This window comes from Mya arenaria, chromosome 6 (assembly GCF_026914265.1).
Source record: "Mya arenaria isolate MELC-2E11 chromosome 6, ASM2691426v1".
Taxonomy (NCBI): domain Eukaryota; kingdom Metazoa; phylum Mollusca; class Bivalvia; order Myida; family Myidae; genus Mya; species Mya arenaria.
Window position 1 is genome coordinate 56449076 of NC_069127.1, and position 18028 is coordinate 56467103.

At 32.7% G+C, this 18028-nt stretch overlaps 1 protein-coding gene and 1 long non-coding RNA gene across 4 annotated transcripts in view; one reads left to right on the top strand and one right to left on the bottom strand.

Moving 5' to 3' along the window:
- The window catches only part of LOC128236448 (uncharacterized), an 18673-nt gene extending 14705 nt beyond the window's left edge, over window positions 1-3968 (bottom strand). For both annotated transcript variants that reach the window (XR_008261362.1, XR_008261361.1), the window contains exons 1-3: window positions 3881-3968; window positions 2198-2257; window positions 1919-1964 (exon numbers count right to left, since the gene is read on the bottom strand). This is a non-coding gene — a long non-coding RNA (uncharacterized LOC128236448). The remainder of the gene's footprint in view (window positions 1-1918; window positions 1965-2197; window positions 2258-3880) is intronic.
- On the top strand, window positions 28-14737 carry LOC128236447 (uncharacterized). 2 transcript variants are annotated; one of them, XM_052951308.1, is made up of 6 exons: window positions 28-74; window positions 5301-5502; window positions 5852-6012; window positions 9128-9286; window positions 9567-9619; window positions 11339-14737. In XM_052951308.1, the coding sequence occupies exons 2-5, from the start codon at window positions 5301-5303 to the stop codon at window positions 9600-9602; spliced, it is 558 nt and encodes a 185-aa protein (XP_052807268.1). In that variant the 5' UTR covers window positions 28-74; the 3' UTR covers window positions 9603-9619; window positions 11339-14737. The 2 variants fall into 2 exon arrangements, with proteins under 2 accessions (XP_052807268.1, XP_052807267.1); XM_052951307.1 differs by lacking the exon at window positions 28-74 and adding an exon at window positions 4178-4236.
- The last annotated feature ends 3291 nt before the right edge of the window (window positions 14738-18028 follow it).

Genomic DNA, 18028 nt, shown 5'->3' on the forward strand with positions numbered 1-18028 from the left:
CTAACTGTTTTTTTTAACTGATTTATAATAAGCCAGTTTGACTTAAAGTTGTCTAGGTGATAAAATTGAAGACAGTAAGTGGTAATGTATCATAGATTTTGCTTTGGGAATGGGTCCGACAGTCGTACCCGGAGGTACTATAGAAAAAGCCCTGGGCATATCCACAAGAGTGTCGTTTCATTATCTAGGACTTAAAAAGTGACTTGTACACGCGCTTTTGCAACATTTGATATAATATATTATGTGTTACTCGATACTTCAATCATTTAAATACATTCTTGAATTGGCTTTGTAAAGGTTTTATCCCGTGATGACGTCACGGCGGGTTCAAGCCTTAATGCAGCCTCTAGGTGCGGGTGGAAATTGATTAACTGACGAATAAACACTTCGTAAAAGCCGATGTAAGATGATTGCCCTACAAATTGTACAGCAGTTATATTTACATGACCCAGATTACTCATAGCAAGTCCCTTATTACACGATTATACTAAGCTCCCTATTTTTATAAAGTCCCTAAGTCCTGGTGGTGGAGTGGTTCAGATGTTAATTATCATAAGTGTTTTATTGAGGACTTTTCTGGAGTTAGCTCCACAAATCCAACGCACTTTTTAATACTAAAATTGTTTTGCACGTTCGATATCATAGTGTTTAAAGGGGCTGTTTCACGTATGATAAAATAGCGAAAAAAAAGGAGATAATTTTCAAAAACTGACATAAACTTGGCATCGATGTGTACAATGCATTGAAACTTACTAACTAAAGCACCACGTAGTTTACAATTTATTTAAGTTTAGCAGTAATTTCGTATTTATCCATTTAAAAAGATTACTGGGTATGTCTACCAGGTAGAATTCATTCCTTATGCGTGATTGGCTAGTCGGTGTTATCACGTGATATAACCGAAGTAGGTGTATAGCTTAATTATGTCACCCGATGAGAGTAAGCCTTTGTAGCTCAGTGAGTACGACGCTGGAATGCAATTTTGGCGACACGGGTTCGAACCCAGTCCCTGACACATATTTTTTTTTTTTACATTTTGGTTATATTTTTTACAATTATGATATCAAAGCGTAACACATTCTATAACATAATTGTCCTGAGATTCGTTACAGAAAAAAACTTTGGTGCTAATATGTGAAACAGCCCCTTTAATAATGATAAATAAGTGCGTCTAGATGAATTACCGGGAAAACTAATTAAACCAAAATCTTCTTAGTAAAAAAATGCAAATCATTAGTATATAAACGAATATAAAATTCTGTGTTGATAAATATATATATATATATATATATATATATATATATATATATATATATATATATATATATATATCAACACAGAAATTAAGATGTTCGGAAAGTCATCTGAATAAATACGCATAAATTTGTAATGACGTTAAATTTAGATTATTCTATCGGTTATGCTGCATTTTTAATTAGCGAACAATGCATTTTTAATCATTCTGGGTGTTAGAAAATGTCAAAGAGGTTAAGAGAAATCATTTGGATATACAAACAAAAAGTAAGTTTGCATCACTAAAACATAACAGGACATTGACTTAACATAATACATTCATGAGTGATCATTTGTGTATTGTTATATACTATGAATGTATTCTTGTGAATATTTTGAGTTTATACAAAATGAACTTGAACAATTTGTTTTTTACCCTAAGATGTATTGTATGTGCGAAAAATCACCTTATTTAACAATGCCAAAATAATCTGACTTATAATACAATATATATAAGTATCCTGTTAAACAGCATAATTATTATGATTAATTGTTTAATCAATGTAATATAGACCACTTGCTGAAACCAAGAAAGGATTGAAGAAAAACTTAAAAGTGGCAAACATTGCCACAGTCTGGAACATATCATTTTATAAACGAGATCAAGTAAAGGGAATGTACATACTGTGCTATACTATTGCTGTCTGTGCTGTATTAGGTCCCTTTTGCAACTGAAATAAATGGAATCCCAGTATTTCGTGGAGGTTAAAGATGTTTTGTGAATGAATGAATGAAGGACATTGAAAAAATCTTAAAGCTATAAATTTTTAGATTGTTTGGATTAACAAAACATGTTAGCCAATTCATAGACTTATAATAAGGTTTCAGGTTAAGAATTATCTTTTACATGATTAGTATAAAAACGGTGCTTACAAAGTACAATAAACATTAAATGTCAACATACAGAATGTCAAGGACATGTCTCCTATTTCTGTTTGCACGAACCACTCAATGAATCCATACGCTGGAAGTTTAAAATACTACTAAACTGATCGCGTACAATGAAACAAATGAAATGCAACTTTATTCATAAAACATGTTTTGTAAAACAATAACATAGAAAAATAATAACATTTGTTTTAAAGCTTCACTCTCACAGATTTACCATTTTTACAACTTTTTTATTTTTTTGTCTTGGAAAGAGCAAATTTTTGCGTAAATATCTGTAAACCAATGATAAAATATTGCCGACAAAAAATCAGATCGTAGATTTTCATACTTCCGTTCGAAAATTAAAGTTTTATGGCCTAACGGTTTAAGAAAAATGCATAAAACATCAATTTTTGAACTGAAATATAAAAATCTGCGATCTAATTTTTTGCCAGCAGTCTTATTTATCAGGTTTCCATGGATTTTCGCAAAAAATGGCTCTTTCCAAGACAAAAAAATAAAAAAAACTTGTAAAAATGGTAATCTGTGAAAGTGCAGTTTTAAAGCTGTTCTAAAAGTCAAACCCTGTTTTTGCGATAATGCAGTACTTCCCACATATGTTTATCAGTAAAATACAATGATTTTTAATTTGATTATATTTTGCACCCATGCAACGCATGGTAATAAAACAATAATATATTTTCAATCTAGCGATGCCACGTTAAACGTAATAGTTACGCGAGTTATTCAGACAAAGGACAACTTTCAATAAATAGGACTATTTATAAACTATGCGTTCATCTCTATTTTTACAATAAATGAAATCCCACGCTGTAAGCGTGCATTTGTTCTTTATAACACACTTAATTGATATGACCATTAAATAACTTAATGGAAATTTATCTGTTGTAGTTTGCTTAATAGATTTTGATTGTCAGAGCTATTAAGTTATTAAATATGAATTTGTATGACAATCCCATTGGTATGTGCCTCAACATCTATAAACTTTACCTTAACAGATATTTATTTAATTATTTAAAATGCACATATTGAAATAACCACCAATTTTTCATTGATGTATCAGTTAGATGTTTAGCGGTTCAAGCACACATACTGTCTAGAATAAAAAAAAACATTTGCGCAGTCATCTTGTTTAATTCCCTGTTCATGCCTTATAATATTATGCAAAGCAAAACTGATCAATAACCATACCATGAGTTTGTTTTTGAAATAGCTGGAACTTGTTTAAAAACTGAAAGTGACTAGATTGTTTTAGAACCTCTGTTGATTTCTTAAAAACAGATCACACTATCACGCCGAACAAAAAATGTAATTGTCTAATTTATCTTATTTCTGATAATTACAAATCACTTGACCCAATTTCATGAAAATAATGGATAAACCAATCCTAATAAATAGCAATTCTAATATAATAAAACAATGATATGTATAACCTGCATCAATGTTTACTAAAATATACTACTATTTACAAATGTTGGCACTGAAAGTAAAAAAAAATACTTCCTGATTAAACAGGGAAACATAGGTTTTTAAGGTTGCATGCTTTTACAAAAATGCAGTAAAATATTGTATCAAATGAATGGTTACATTGTGTAGAAAAAGAATGATATGCTTTTTCGATTTGGACATGTAAATCAACAAGTTTATTCCCTGTTTCTGTAAAAATACAAGCAGAAAAATACATAAAAAACCATACCCAACCGACGCCAGGCAACGCCAATGTATCGTTGTAAAGTTTTTAAATCAATAGACGAAAACGAAAGTAAAAAGATGTCAGTCAAAACGTCCCCAAAACGGCAGAGAAACGGCTGATTATAAAAAACTGCATGTGGTTTTTTGCTCGTTTTATTTTGTTTCACAGAACTAAAAACAAACCGTAGTGCAATGATTAGAAAACTTATTCATACTTTTTTACCATTTTCAGCAGTATTTATAAATGTTTGCGGGAATGATATCCATTTGACTGAGGAGTGGTATAAGCATTGTGCCGAAAAGGGAATCGGAAAATACGACGTGACGCGGTTGTTGCTAGCCACAGTATAAATGTTCATGGTAACTGGTTCATCACAACATAAATTAGGTCAATGTTATTGTAAATAAATCTATGTGAGCGTCAAGAAATGTATCTAGCAAGTGAACAAAAGAGCAAGTTGAGAGCTGTTCAACGGTTAGCATAAGATTTATTAGTGCTGTACATGATGTAATATGTGCATCATATCTTAACTCAGTTTATAAAAAAACAACAACATTGAATCGGGCTCTTTTTGATGCATTAAATGATACTTATTGTAGTATCATCTTAAACAAGTCTAAAAGATGAAAGTTTTTATTGTATGACATGTGTTTCCGTATTAATACGATGCAAACCTACAAAGGATGCAAATGTGAAAAGATTTGTTTAGTAGTATCTTTAGTAGTCAGAAATCTCCGCAAATAAATAAGATGATGTTACTTATGTTTAAACCAGAAAACATAATATAATAAGAAAATATAATTTGATGCCAGAGGGCCGATTGTAAAAGTAACCTAAATTATTAACGTAATCCTTGTTAACTTTCATTACTGTTCTGGAAGTTTAATAAATACACGTAAGTGTGATCTGTTTTATTTCTAACAAGATTTGAGACAACAGCTCTACTTGTTGAGATTTGAATTTGTTAGCATTATCAAAAACTTCACATTTGAAGTTTAACAACGATGTCGTTAATCGCGTTGTTAACTTAAACATAGTTCTGAGCAGTAGGTAAAATACATCTCTAGTTGCTAAGGAATGGCGTCGAATGATAAGTTGAATTTACTATCAAAACATGCCACAATTAATGGGTTATCGGTAGTGTGTGTGGATGTGTGTGCATTCTACCCCCCCCCCCCCCCCATTCGGGAACCTGAATGCACCAACTTGCACATCAGTAATAGGAATTGATCTTCCATATACCAATTAATAATTTCGGCAATGCTAAATCGTCATCAAAAATATATTTCATTTGCAAGTTTGTAACAATAAATTTTAGAAGAATATTGTAGCTTAGATCATGTTCAAAGGCAGGGAGAATCATGTTCAATTTGATCTCACAATGTCGTTGTAAGTAAGTGTAGGTACTTAATTATATTTGCAGATGGCTAAAAAGGAATTGGACGGCAACGAAAATCATAGTATAAAAGGCGAAACTGAAGAAAACCAACGTAGAGCATTGGCACAGAGATTAAACATAGCCGAAGAAGTCGGACCGCTAACATTGCTGGACGTTAGGTCTTACATGACTGCCGGAATGGGCAGGAGCACACCTACCTTTGATGGTCCCAATGACTCAGTCAATTGTAAGTCAATCTTTTATTTAATATTACAAAATCGTAAGTTGATCCATAACGGCGAGCATGTAGAGGCACATAAAAAGCTCGACTATGTCTATTATAAATTTATGACAGTGGGTACAACGAAATGGATAGTTATATATGTCGAAGGAAGAAACCATCAAGGAAAAATTCAAAAGAATTTCGGCTCGACGAGTACTCGTACATGCGATTGTTGCTTTTCCATTGTTTTACAAATTACCATATTTGTTTTTAACCATGCACGTGAGTGTACTGTACCACATAACCATTGCATAATACTACACATGTCCAGCCCGGTTTTCGGGCGTACTTATTACCACAATGTTTTTGTAAGTTGATGATGCGATAAGTGCACCAACGCGTATCAACGCATCCGGAAGCAGTCCTAGCAACCAAGATTTAGAGTTACCATTGTATGAGCCATCTACAGTCGATTCTTTTCGTACCGATACCACTGATGGACACACAACAGGCACAAGCTTCACACTTGATGAAGTGAGTTAAACTCACGTTTTGCTATGTATGCTTTTGAGGTTTTAATTATTCAATATCAATCTTCTCTTTCTCTTCTATGCTTTGGTGTATACATTAATCAATCTTCTCTCTTTTTCCGTTCGGCTTCTTCTTCTTCCATATTACTGTTGAGTATACCATTATGCGCATGCATTTATACTGTTGCTTAATGTTTTACCAGGATATGAAGAATGTAGAAAAATGTAAATCGATTGACTCTTTGTGTCGATTATGCAATAGTCTTGGAGTATTTCTTTATAAATATGTCGTATATTTCCTATGACGTAAGTGTCTTATGCCCAATAACCTCGTTCGATCATTCAAGACAGTCATTAAAAGTACGAATACTCATATTCAAATGTTTACGCATTGCAAGACTTTTGATGATCCGATATTGTACACATCAGACATTTTCAATTCTAATATACATAGATACTATTAGCAGATGTAACGCCATGTATTTCAATGCAAGAACAGTGTGTGTTTTGTTTGAGGATCGGTCACAAATCGTGTAGAGGTGGAAGTCAAGGTTTTAAAGTTTATTCTCAAACTCCATGCAGTGTTACATAACAGTACATTAATCACTGTCACCATGAACATCACGTGACCATAGACGCCATAGGTAAAGGTTGTAAATTATTTTTAATTTTTAATATTGTTTTTGTGTTTTAACTTCAATGCACCTTGAAATTTGATTAAAATATCCAAGAAACAGAGAAGGAAATCAGATTTTGTTTATATAGCATAAATAGGGCATCTTTACTCGCGTATGATGATGGAGATATGTGCTTATAAGGGGAAGTTACTGTGTATGAGATTGATTAGAAACCAGATGGTCCAAAAACTCTGCAAATAAAGTATTTCCTCAAAGAAAGTCAATACGAGCTAGATTATTTAAAATATATTAATACACGTGGCCAACATACCAAAACAAAATGTTATCAAACAATTCAAATAATCTTGGATTAATTTATCAATATTTATATAACTATGCAAACAACTTAAGAAACTAGTAAATATTTCGTTGGTTGTATCCATAAACAATGTTCTGCTTTTCTGTTGAAACAATTGGTGTCTAAATCCATGCCTTGCACATGTATTTGCTAAACTTGTCTTTTATATTTAATGCAATATACTATTGAATTGAATACGGCCGATCATACGATCATACATCACTTTGAAAACAATTTGCTTTGAGTTTCCCCTTTTCAAAAACCGCGGAAGGATATATTTTCCATACAACTTGCAAGTCACGTGGTCGTTTTTCATACTTACCTGTCAATAAGTGTATTAGCCAGCTCGCTGTCTTTTCCAGCAGTGTAAATTTTTTTCAAAAGTTTGCATCGATCAATTACATCGCAGACGTTAATCTTTTGGGCTCGGTGTCTACGTTGTTTCGCAGCCATGAAGTTTGTATATTTAAAAAAAATCACGTAATGAGAGTCACTACCGACGCTATTAATAACTTACTGGGTAGATAATCCTAGAAATTTTCGAATTGAAAAAAATGCGCAAAAACTGCAAAAGATAAATGTGTCGTACGTGATGTGTTACATTAGTAAGTAAGATTAAATGCTTTGTGCAAAAATATATCAATTTTATTTCAGCTTTTGACAATTTTCTTTTTATTCTTGCAATTGTGTCATCTGGTTCTTTGTTCTTATTTAATATCCCATATAATCACCCATATTAACCAACTCTCGATGAATGAGGCTGTTATACTTCTTTGATATTTTGGTATTCATAATACTTGAGACTCAAGAGGGTTGACGCGGTAAGCAGAAACTCACAGGGTATCATCATTTGGTACACAGGCTAGAAATAGTTAAATATTTGTTCTTACGCAGTGACAGGTTTTGTGTAGAAACTTAATTTCATACGGTACTCAAGGGAGTGGACTACAACAGCCTCATGAGTATCCGTTTCAATATAAGTAGTCCTTACTGTGGTGCCAGTGTAACGTATAGTCAGTTCGAAATAATTATATAAACAGTTTCAGGTTTGTGGTGTGTCTGTTGAACTAACATCATAGCATGTTTGAGAACAATAAATTATATTATGTAAAACTTTATAATGTTTTAATATACATATAAATGATTTGTTTTTCTTTTCGTGCAGTTCGATTGGTTTTATTGTACAATCAAACAATGATAATCTAAAAACAGATATTGAGATGGTCTGTTGTCCGTTGTTCGTCTTCGTCAACAATTGCTTCAAACATTGTGTTTGCTAAGAATTTCAACCCCGAATTCTCCCTTAGTTTTAAAACAAATGTTGTAATGCTGGACAGTTATTACCATCGACAACGGTAAAACATTGCTCGATTAAAATAAATCATAGATGGCCCTCTACTTAAGTTGGCCAAACCGTCGGTATGTTTGAAAACACATGACCACCCCCTTTTGACAGTAAAGAACTTATAAGCCTTAAATGTTATTGTTACTCCTAGGGTTACGAAATGCATTCACATTTTGAAAAAAGCAGACTCTCTTTGTGTGGCACTATGTAGTGCTATCAATCAGGGGCAAATGTCATAATAATAACGATCCCTTTCGTCGGCATTCTAAATTGTACGTTGATTGTCGTTTATTCGATTAATTTCAGTCTTGCTTAAGTGTTTTTTATGAAAGGCTTACATATATATGTTTTCCAATGCTTATCGAGCATCAAATACTTAGTCATTCGTGCCGCTTAGATAATAAAATGCATCTGGTATGCAGCTTTTCTGTTTGACATTCATGAAAACTTTAAAACCCTCTTGTCCGAAGTCGATTGCCGAATTTGAGTATCATTTCATATAAATGTATATAGGTTTAAAGGAATGCTTGCCTTGGTCATAACTGGTTGTTACTATACATCCATATTAAAAATATTCACTGGTAGGTCTTTACCAGCTATATTGAACTCAATATCGTATGATATCATACTCAATCTACTGGAAGTAACTTCTGTCAGAGGTTTACTTTTCAGGGGAGCGCTAATGCCATTAAGCGGCTTTCTCGATTGGTTTTGTTTAAAATATGTTCAATGTTTTCATAGATGTTTTATCTGAGAACTGTTACCTTTATACCGCATTAACTAGATTCCATAATTTCAGCTTGATAGGCTGGACAGCGCTAAAAAAGCAGCGCGGGAAAACGGCTATGACTTTACAGACGAAGAATGGAAAGAAGCCTTCGATCAGCTAAAACGCACAGAGGGCATCGAAAACGGCAAGGCAGTTGCTGACAAATTGATTCCAATAATTGAGGCAAAGGTAACGATAGTAATGATTTATGTGAGAAGGAGCAAGGCAGACTTTTACGCGGTGGCTTTTCCATTAAATTTAAAGTTTTACCTTTTATTTCGAGGGGAACTGTTGCGCTTTAACAAGACTTAGTATACAAATCTGTCACCAGTCTTGCGATGGTCAAATTATTGTTTCAAATACACATTCAAAATATTTTTAAACGCATTACTGCATATTTTTTACTCAATGCAGTGGGTTTGTTTTCTAACAAATGCAACCACAGACTATTTGTTGTACTTCTTTACAGAAGAAGGCAACACTATCAGTGATCATTGGCCAATAGATTTAGACTAATGAAAGGTACAATTTATAAAAGTGTTTATATACTAAAACTATACAAAATATTTAAGTTTTCGACAGAAAGGTGATTGAAACAACTAATTCTTACCAGGCTAAACTACGGATGTGTAATTTAAAGTGAATCTGAACATCCTTGAGGATCCATTAGATCAACTACTCTTTATACGTACTTTTTCGCGCATGTTTCATGCCCCTATTTATTATAGAAATGTTAACATTACTGAACAAACATTAGACTGTTTAGAATAGGAGAATGCATCAGTTAAGCAATGTGAAGGCGAACGTGGGATGTTCATCAAAGGCCTTCGATATCTATGTGCTCAGTGTATTGACTTGTATCTTTCTGCAATTCGACATCGCCTTTATCAGGTGATTAACAAAGGGCTTGGACCTCTTTGGCTTTAGGGGATTGTTGTTAATACATTCTGGAAGCTAGATGCTTAGGAATAACAAACTATATCGAACGTATGAAACACATCGGTCACGGTTTCATTGCAATCGTTTATAGAGAGTAAAGAATGTTTTGTTTGAAACTGTGCAGATATAGTAATGACCCTTTGATTGAAACTGTTCATAGGTAGTAAAGACCGCTTAGATTGAAGCTGTTTATAGGTAGTACATACCACTTAGATTGACGCTTTTCATAGCTAGTGAAGACCGCCTTGATTGGAACTGGTCATAGATAGTAAAGACCGCTTGAATTGAAACTGTTCATAGGTAATAAAGACAGCTTTGATTAAAGCTGTTTATAGGTTGTAATTAATTGAAACTGTTAATATGTAGTGAAGACCGCTTAGATTGAATCTGTATATAGGTAGTAAAGACCGTTTAGATTGAAGCTGTTTATAGGTAGTAAAGACCGCTTAGATTGAAGCTATTCGTAGGTAGTGGAGACCGCTTAGATTGAATCTGTTAATAGGTAGTAAAGACCCAATTATAGGTAGTAAAGACCGGTTAGATTGAGGCTGTTTATAGGTGGTACAGACCGCTTAGATTAAAGCTGTTCATAGGTAGTAAAGACCGCTTAGAGTGAAGCTGTTCATAGGTAATAAAGACCGCTTAGAGTAAAGCTGTTCATAGGTAGTAAAGACCGCTTAGGATGAAGCTGTTCATAGGTAGTAAAGACCGCTTAGAGTGAAGCTGTTTATAGGTAGTAAAGACGGCTTAGATTGAAGCTGTTCATAAGTAGTAAAGACCGCTTAGATTGAAGTTGTTTATAGGTAGTAAAGACCGCTTAGATTAAAACTGCTCATCAATAGTAAAACATTTTGGATTTAAATTGTTTATATATTTATTAAAGATCTTTTTCATTGAAACTTTGCAGATGGATAGAAAAGACCGCTTAAATTGAAACTGTTCATTGGTAGTAAAAACCTCTTCTAGTGAAACTGTTCCTAAATAGTCAAGTCCGCTAAGATCGAAAATGCTCGTTGGTAGTAAAAATAGCTTTGATCAAAACTGTTCAAAGGTAGCAATGAGAAATACCCCAGCACTGACTTAAGTGATTTTCTAAATTCAAGAAAGAGGTCACCGGCAAAATACTTTTTCTATAACTGGAAATTGTTTTAACACCAAAGAACTAGAAAACAAGTAACTTCACATTCTCCATAGAAGATTGATTGACATTGAATAACTTATAATTTGAGAAATATCCCTAAAACACACAATATTTGTATATAATTGTTTATATTTTATTTGTATATAATACTTTTTTCACAGATCAAACAGAAGAAGTTATGATTGTGGATATAAAAGTAGATATACCAGAAACTTTCGGAAACACAAAGACCATCAGCATTAGATACTGTACCTTTAATTAAAATCATTTAATTTATTTAGCCCTATTTGAACCTATGGCATGTTTTATGTTAAACTTAATGCATTTATTGATAGCATTACTATATGGAACAATATTTATGTCAAATTGTTCGATCAGCTGCGTTGTAATTGAAGTGCCGAGTTCTGCTTTGTAAAGTTATTTGTTCATTTATACTTGAATTAATATGTACGATCCGTACTAATATTTTAAGTAAGGAAGATAAGTTTGTATGTATATATGCCATTTACTCCTAGACAGATGACTGTGCATGTGATTTATGAAACACTTTTATGTAATATGACATGTGTTTTCCTAAGATCGTGTTAATGTTGATCGTGGTCCTAGGTCTCTTTTGATATAATCATAATAATTTAAAAGTCTAGTCCATTATTGTTCGAGAATAAGCTAGTCAACAAACGCTATAATATCAAAACCAATACTTCATGGAAGGAAAAAGGGAGACTCGCATATCAAAATGAAAGCAAACTTTTAAATCAGTATTCAATCAAAACAAAGACATGTTTAACCACGTTCTTCATGAAATACATTAATTTCTTTGACTTCATGGAAAAAACATCATACATGTATGTTACAAACTCTAATACATTTCTTTAACATTGACTATGAAAAGTTTAAAAAAATGACACAAGTTTGGTAATGACTTAAAGCTGCACTCTCACAGATTCACCACTTTTACAACTTTTTTATTTTTTGTCTTGGAAATAGCAATTTTTGCGTAAATATCTGTGATTATGTGGTAAAATGAGTTGAGATTAAGATTGAGATTTCATTTAAGTATTTTCGTATTATTTTGGCCAGTTTTTCCATAGATGGCACCATAAGAACTTCTCTAGAGAGTGTGTTGTGATATAGCAGTGTATAACCTGTCAGACACTTCCCTTTGAGTAAAAGCCTTGTTAACGTATACCTGGAATGCACGAGGTGGAATGGACGGACTGGATCTGTCGTTGAAAGCATCCCAGATCATTTTGACATGTTTGACAAAACATCGCATCCTTTACCTTAGACCCCATAAATGTTTGTCAGTATGGACACACATTTATCACCACAACAAAGGTGTTTTTATACAAAATAATTAAATCATTTCTTAATGTTAATGATTGTTACCTAACTATTAATGGGCTTTGAGTACCAAAATGACCTGGGATGTTTTGTCCACCATGTCAAAATGATCTGGTATGTTTTGTCCACCATGTCAAAATGATCTGGTATGTTTTGTCCACCATGTCAAAATAATATGTTGGTGGTCACATCTGTCAAAAATGGCATGGAATGTTTTTTTTCCATGGGATGTTTTGTCCTATATTCGCGACCAAGATACAACGCCTTTTCTGTTGGCGAGTGTCTCTAGGTACCTTCTAGACAGGTTATTACCCTGGCAAGTCAAAGCATGTGCTAAAGGAATACTAGAATATTTGTTTCAACATTTTTATGTATCATATATTTTATTACATTTTTTGTACTTATTGGAAAGCTAGTAACTTTTACCTGATTGGTATTTTGTAATGAGATTTTGGTTTGTAGTGTGGTTTAGTGTTGTAACTTTTATTGTAATATCTTTCACGTGCATTTATTGATCATCTGATTTGCTATTGCTTTCGATGTATGTGATAATAGCAGGATCTGTTTTGCTTTCAAGAACATATACTATATAACTTCGCACATTAATTTTTGTATCATGAACAGGTCGACCTTTCGTGACCTTTCTGTAGGAAGTTTCGCAAGAAAGACCTTTTTCATGAATATGTAAAACACGAATTAAAAAATCTCGATAATTCTCTTGATTAACCCGAAAACTATTAAACCAAAATCAATATAACTCTAAAAAAGAAAGTAATTTTAAGGTGAAAATTTAAATATAAGAATTGATTCTTATTTTACGTGCGTTCATGCAATATGAACGCTTGGTGGGCACTTATCAATTTTCCAAGAAGCGCTTTCCTGTATTTGAAAATCGTTGACGAGCGTTTAGACTGCACGAACACACATCCTTTAGTAACGTCTTGACAATCCCAGCAGCCCTAAAAATAATTTTGTCGCTTTAAATAATGACACACTGATCTAAAACAATTGTATTTCCGTCTTCCTGTCTAACTGCTGTTAATGTTGAAATGTCGCATTGATCAAAATTAACTTGGGTTATTGTTGTTATGTGTATTATCACAAAATGTAAAATCCAAAACACATTTTAAGTGTTAACCACTTGATAAAGTTTAGAATATCGGATATGTTTACCAATTAATGTGTGTGTTAAGCAAAGAAAATAGGGTGGAATCAATGTTGATATCATTTTGCTTGAGCCGATATATAACCATACTTATCATATATGTTTTACAATGTGGTCTCAAGTTTTTAACATAATCAACTGATGATCTCATGTACCTTTACAATGCCTATTTAATAAGATGAGTGTAAAACATGACATCATTATTTTTTACGTCGATGTGTGTATGCATTTATTATTTCTTTAAAATATTGAGCCTTAAATTGTATACCATTTTTCTACAATGTTTATTCTATAAAGCATTGTGCAGTTTTTCACATTTTGTATTCAATTATATTTAATATATTCTGCTTACAGATATACGATTGTCATGTTTAACAAGAAGTACTGCTTTTCAAAGTCACTCCATTTGTAAATAAAAAGTTATTATCGATATTTAATATGTTGACTCCATGATAAAAGTCTTTTTTTGCAATTTCTATTTCGAATTCAGTATAACTCAAGTGATAAAAAAGTGTGTATCTGATAATCAGTTTCAGATTATTGGCAATATCAGCAAATACATGCTTTTGTCAAAACACAAACAAAAACAATATCTCCTTGATAACTACTAGTATAAGGTACACATTTTTATCTTTCATATATATTAGTGATAAAGTTGTGGTTGGACTGACGAACAATGACTTCGATCGTGGATCTACAACATTTATTAACATTGATAACATTTTATTATCACTACTGATTATTAAAGATGGACATTCTATGTTAATGTTTTTGCTCAGATGTGTTTTTGCTCTAGTAGTTGTTCAAGTGTTGTATTCAAAACATTAAAAAAACATATAACCTCTTATTGACTATTGAAATGGCAGTTGGAAATTCAAATAACTGTATTCCTTTGTGATGTTAATTGTTTTGCTAAAATGTGTTATTAGCTCGAGTATTTGTTCAATTACTGTAGTCAAAACTTTCAAAGAAACCATATGACCTATCATTGACTAGTGAAATGGCAGATGAAAATCAAAATAACTTTGTTTAATTTAGGAAGCTCTTCATACACGCTTAGGAATAAATGTAATCCTCACATATAGTTTGTTCTTTTTATTACACCAAGCATGGTTAATATTGATGTACTTTTATACGAACGGAAACTACTTAATATGAATATAAGCCATTCTTGTACATACAGGTCAAGCATATTGCCATTGATGTCAACTTTGACATGTATATGTAATTATTTTTGATAACAAATGAACAAAAACAACACCAAACTAAAAGGTTTTGAAAATTGTTGCGGCAAATGAGGGGAAAACCACTCAAAATCGATTTAAAGTACATGTACCAAGTCTTTAACCGTATACTGACCGAACGAAGGCGCTTACCCAAGATAAAAAGGAGTATGAGGTTAACCCCTTATAAATCGGTTTAAAATACCAATGCTTTAACTGTATACTGACCGAGCGAATGCGGTTCCCCAAGAATAAATTCATGTTTGAGGTTAACCACTCATAAATCGGTAAAACACTGGCCGAGCGAAGGCGGTTACCCAAGCATAACTGAATAAGAAAATGTGAACATTTTGTGAAGAGTTTGGTTTAAACAGTATTTATTTTATAACAAATAAACATTCACAACATACTACAATGATATATATAGAATTGAGGACATTTACACAAAACAATGCAGTAAAATCAATAACGAATCTGCCATGGACTATGCTTTCATGCAACCGTAGTGTTGCAGGATTATTGTATTTTCCATGCCTGTTGTCGTCGGATACTGTTCGATGGTCGCTTTTTATCTGATACTTTTATGAACATAACAGAACAGAAAAGATAATCCATTAAGACTTGTACAAAATATAGCATCTTCTGTACCTCATATATATATATATATATATATATAGAGAGAGAGAGAGAGAGAGAAATTGATAATATTTGATACAATAAAAAGTCAATAAGGATACAAATTTATGGACATATACAAATAAAGCAAGGATAAAGAAGAAAAAAAATTATTATAATTTACTATTTAGATTTGTTCGTCCTCTATATAACGCTGCTTCGACAAATAAAGATAGTTTAATGAAGTTTTGTCTATTTATTGTATTTAACATTTCAATAAATGTAAGTACAAATTAAAGGAATATAGATATGTCATTAAATAAAAACATTTATTTGAAAAACATTGCACAATATAGTGGCAGTGTTAACTCCGTCCAAAACGTTGTATAGGAATGAAAGACATCGGATAATAAAATTCATTGACACAGTCGTTTCTTCGCTTGAATGTTTCGCCTTCATCAGGTGATTTGTTAAGGGGGTGGTACTCCTGGTGTATTGGTTTTAGGAGACTGCTGTTTACATATTTCGGAATCGAAATCTGTCCGAAGCACAAACTATATAACAATATTGTAACAGCGATCCTGCTTTGATTGAAACAGTTCATGTCGATAGTAAAGACCGTCAAGTTAAGGCTCAGTGAAGTACAAACTGCTTTTGCCTGACCCGGACACCAGGCTGACTTAAGACGGTTCCTTTCAGCACTGATGTGAAAGGTAAGTTACTACTCTATAAATTAAAAAAATGAAGCAAAATATGCATGTAGATCAATTAATCAAAGCACTTTCACATTGCAATGAGCACTTATGACAAAAATAACTACATCAGTTGCACCAATCATTTCAAACCGGTCTGAAATAACGTTGGAAGACACCGCGTTGACATTCGCAGTTCTGATTGATGTTAGATGTCAATGATATCGATGACACAACCAAATGCCTCATTGCAGTCTGGCAATAACACTACAGTAGTTATGACAAGTGATGCTTTTACATCCATTACTTCCATTTTTTGATGTCCCTAAACTTCATTTGTTTAGAAGCAATCGTGTTGTTGGGTCGTTGTAGCTTTGCAACTGTCAAATGCTTCAAAACTTTGAAATGCTTAGTTTATTGGCAAACAGTATGATGAGTTCGGCAAACGTAATTCGTTGTGGGATGTAGGATAACACATCTCATTGACAAAACGAAATTATTTTAAAGGAATGATACCGATACCGAATCATAGTCGGTGAAAGGCAGTTAATTATAAACATGGCCCAGTAAATGAATCGTTTTATTCAAATAAACCAACATTCAGAAAATAGTGAACGAACAACCTGGCTATGATCGTCCTGTTTTGAAATATGAATAAGAATGTGTTCGGGTAAGTTATGAGAGGCCCATTTCAATGGTCAGAAATATAAAAATATAATTAAATATAAAGATATAATTTTGTTCAAAAGACGTGTATTTACACGAGTCTTTATTAAGTGTTTATTTGTTAAGCCCTATTTATACGTATTACAGACTATATACTAGTCTTTTAAGCATTAAATACACCAATCATAAACAAAGATAAATGCTTTGTTTTTCTGTCTGTCATAGGCTGAAGAAGATCAATAGGCATGGATGGGGGTCATTCAATATCAAATGCTCAAACTTGGCTGTTAAGATGTTAATTTATAAAAAGGATTGAAATAAATCACGAATATACGTGACATCTATACAGGATAGTTACAGACAAATGCACTATGATTAAGATTGGTATTAATAAACATTTTGATGAATAATGCATTTTTATAATGCATATGAAAAAGGTGTTTCTGAAAAATAGCCTGAGCTACTACTTTTATATCATTCTAATTAAGGCGAAGTCTATTTTTCAACACTGCATGCACTTTTTTCTTTTAAATCACAATTATTTTTTTATCCTAAACAATGATATGGACTTGGATGTTTTGGTTTTCCTTTCAGCAACTCTTTCCTGCCTTTTTATACACAGTGCGTCGAGTGCTTGTCTGTATTTTGATCGTTGATTCATCTCTAAAGATTATGTCATAAAACATTCTTTCATGGTTTACACATAAAATGGCATGATCGAGACGCTCGGTAAGGTTTGTAACTCTGATTGTTTGACAGTTTTTAGTTTTTTTGCTAAACTTTCCGAAATTGTGCCAAGTACTCCTCATTGTACTGATGGGAACGCCTGCTTCATTTTGTAACATAACTCTCTTGATGATCATTCACATTCTCTGTTAGGCATGCGTCAATTTATTTAAGATGATCTTCATTAAGTGTCATCGGCTTCACATAAGTCCTCGGTTTGGTACATATGCGTTTGAAGGAATTTACCCACATATTTACTACTTGGCGACTTATTTACACATTCTCTTCTTCAAGAAGTATGCGAACTATTTCATTTGGTTTTTGGTCTGGTGCAGGTTAATAATCCGTTCACGTAAATAAGGCAAAAGGTGGGTTATGTGTATCAAAATGATTTCAGATATTAATTTACTGGAGACTGCT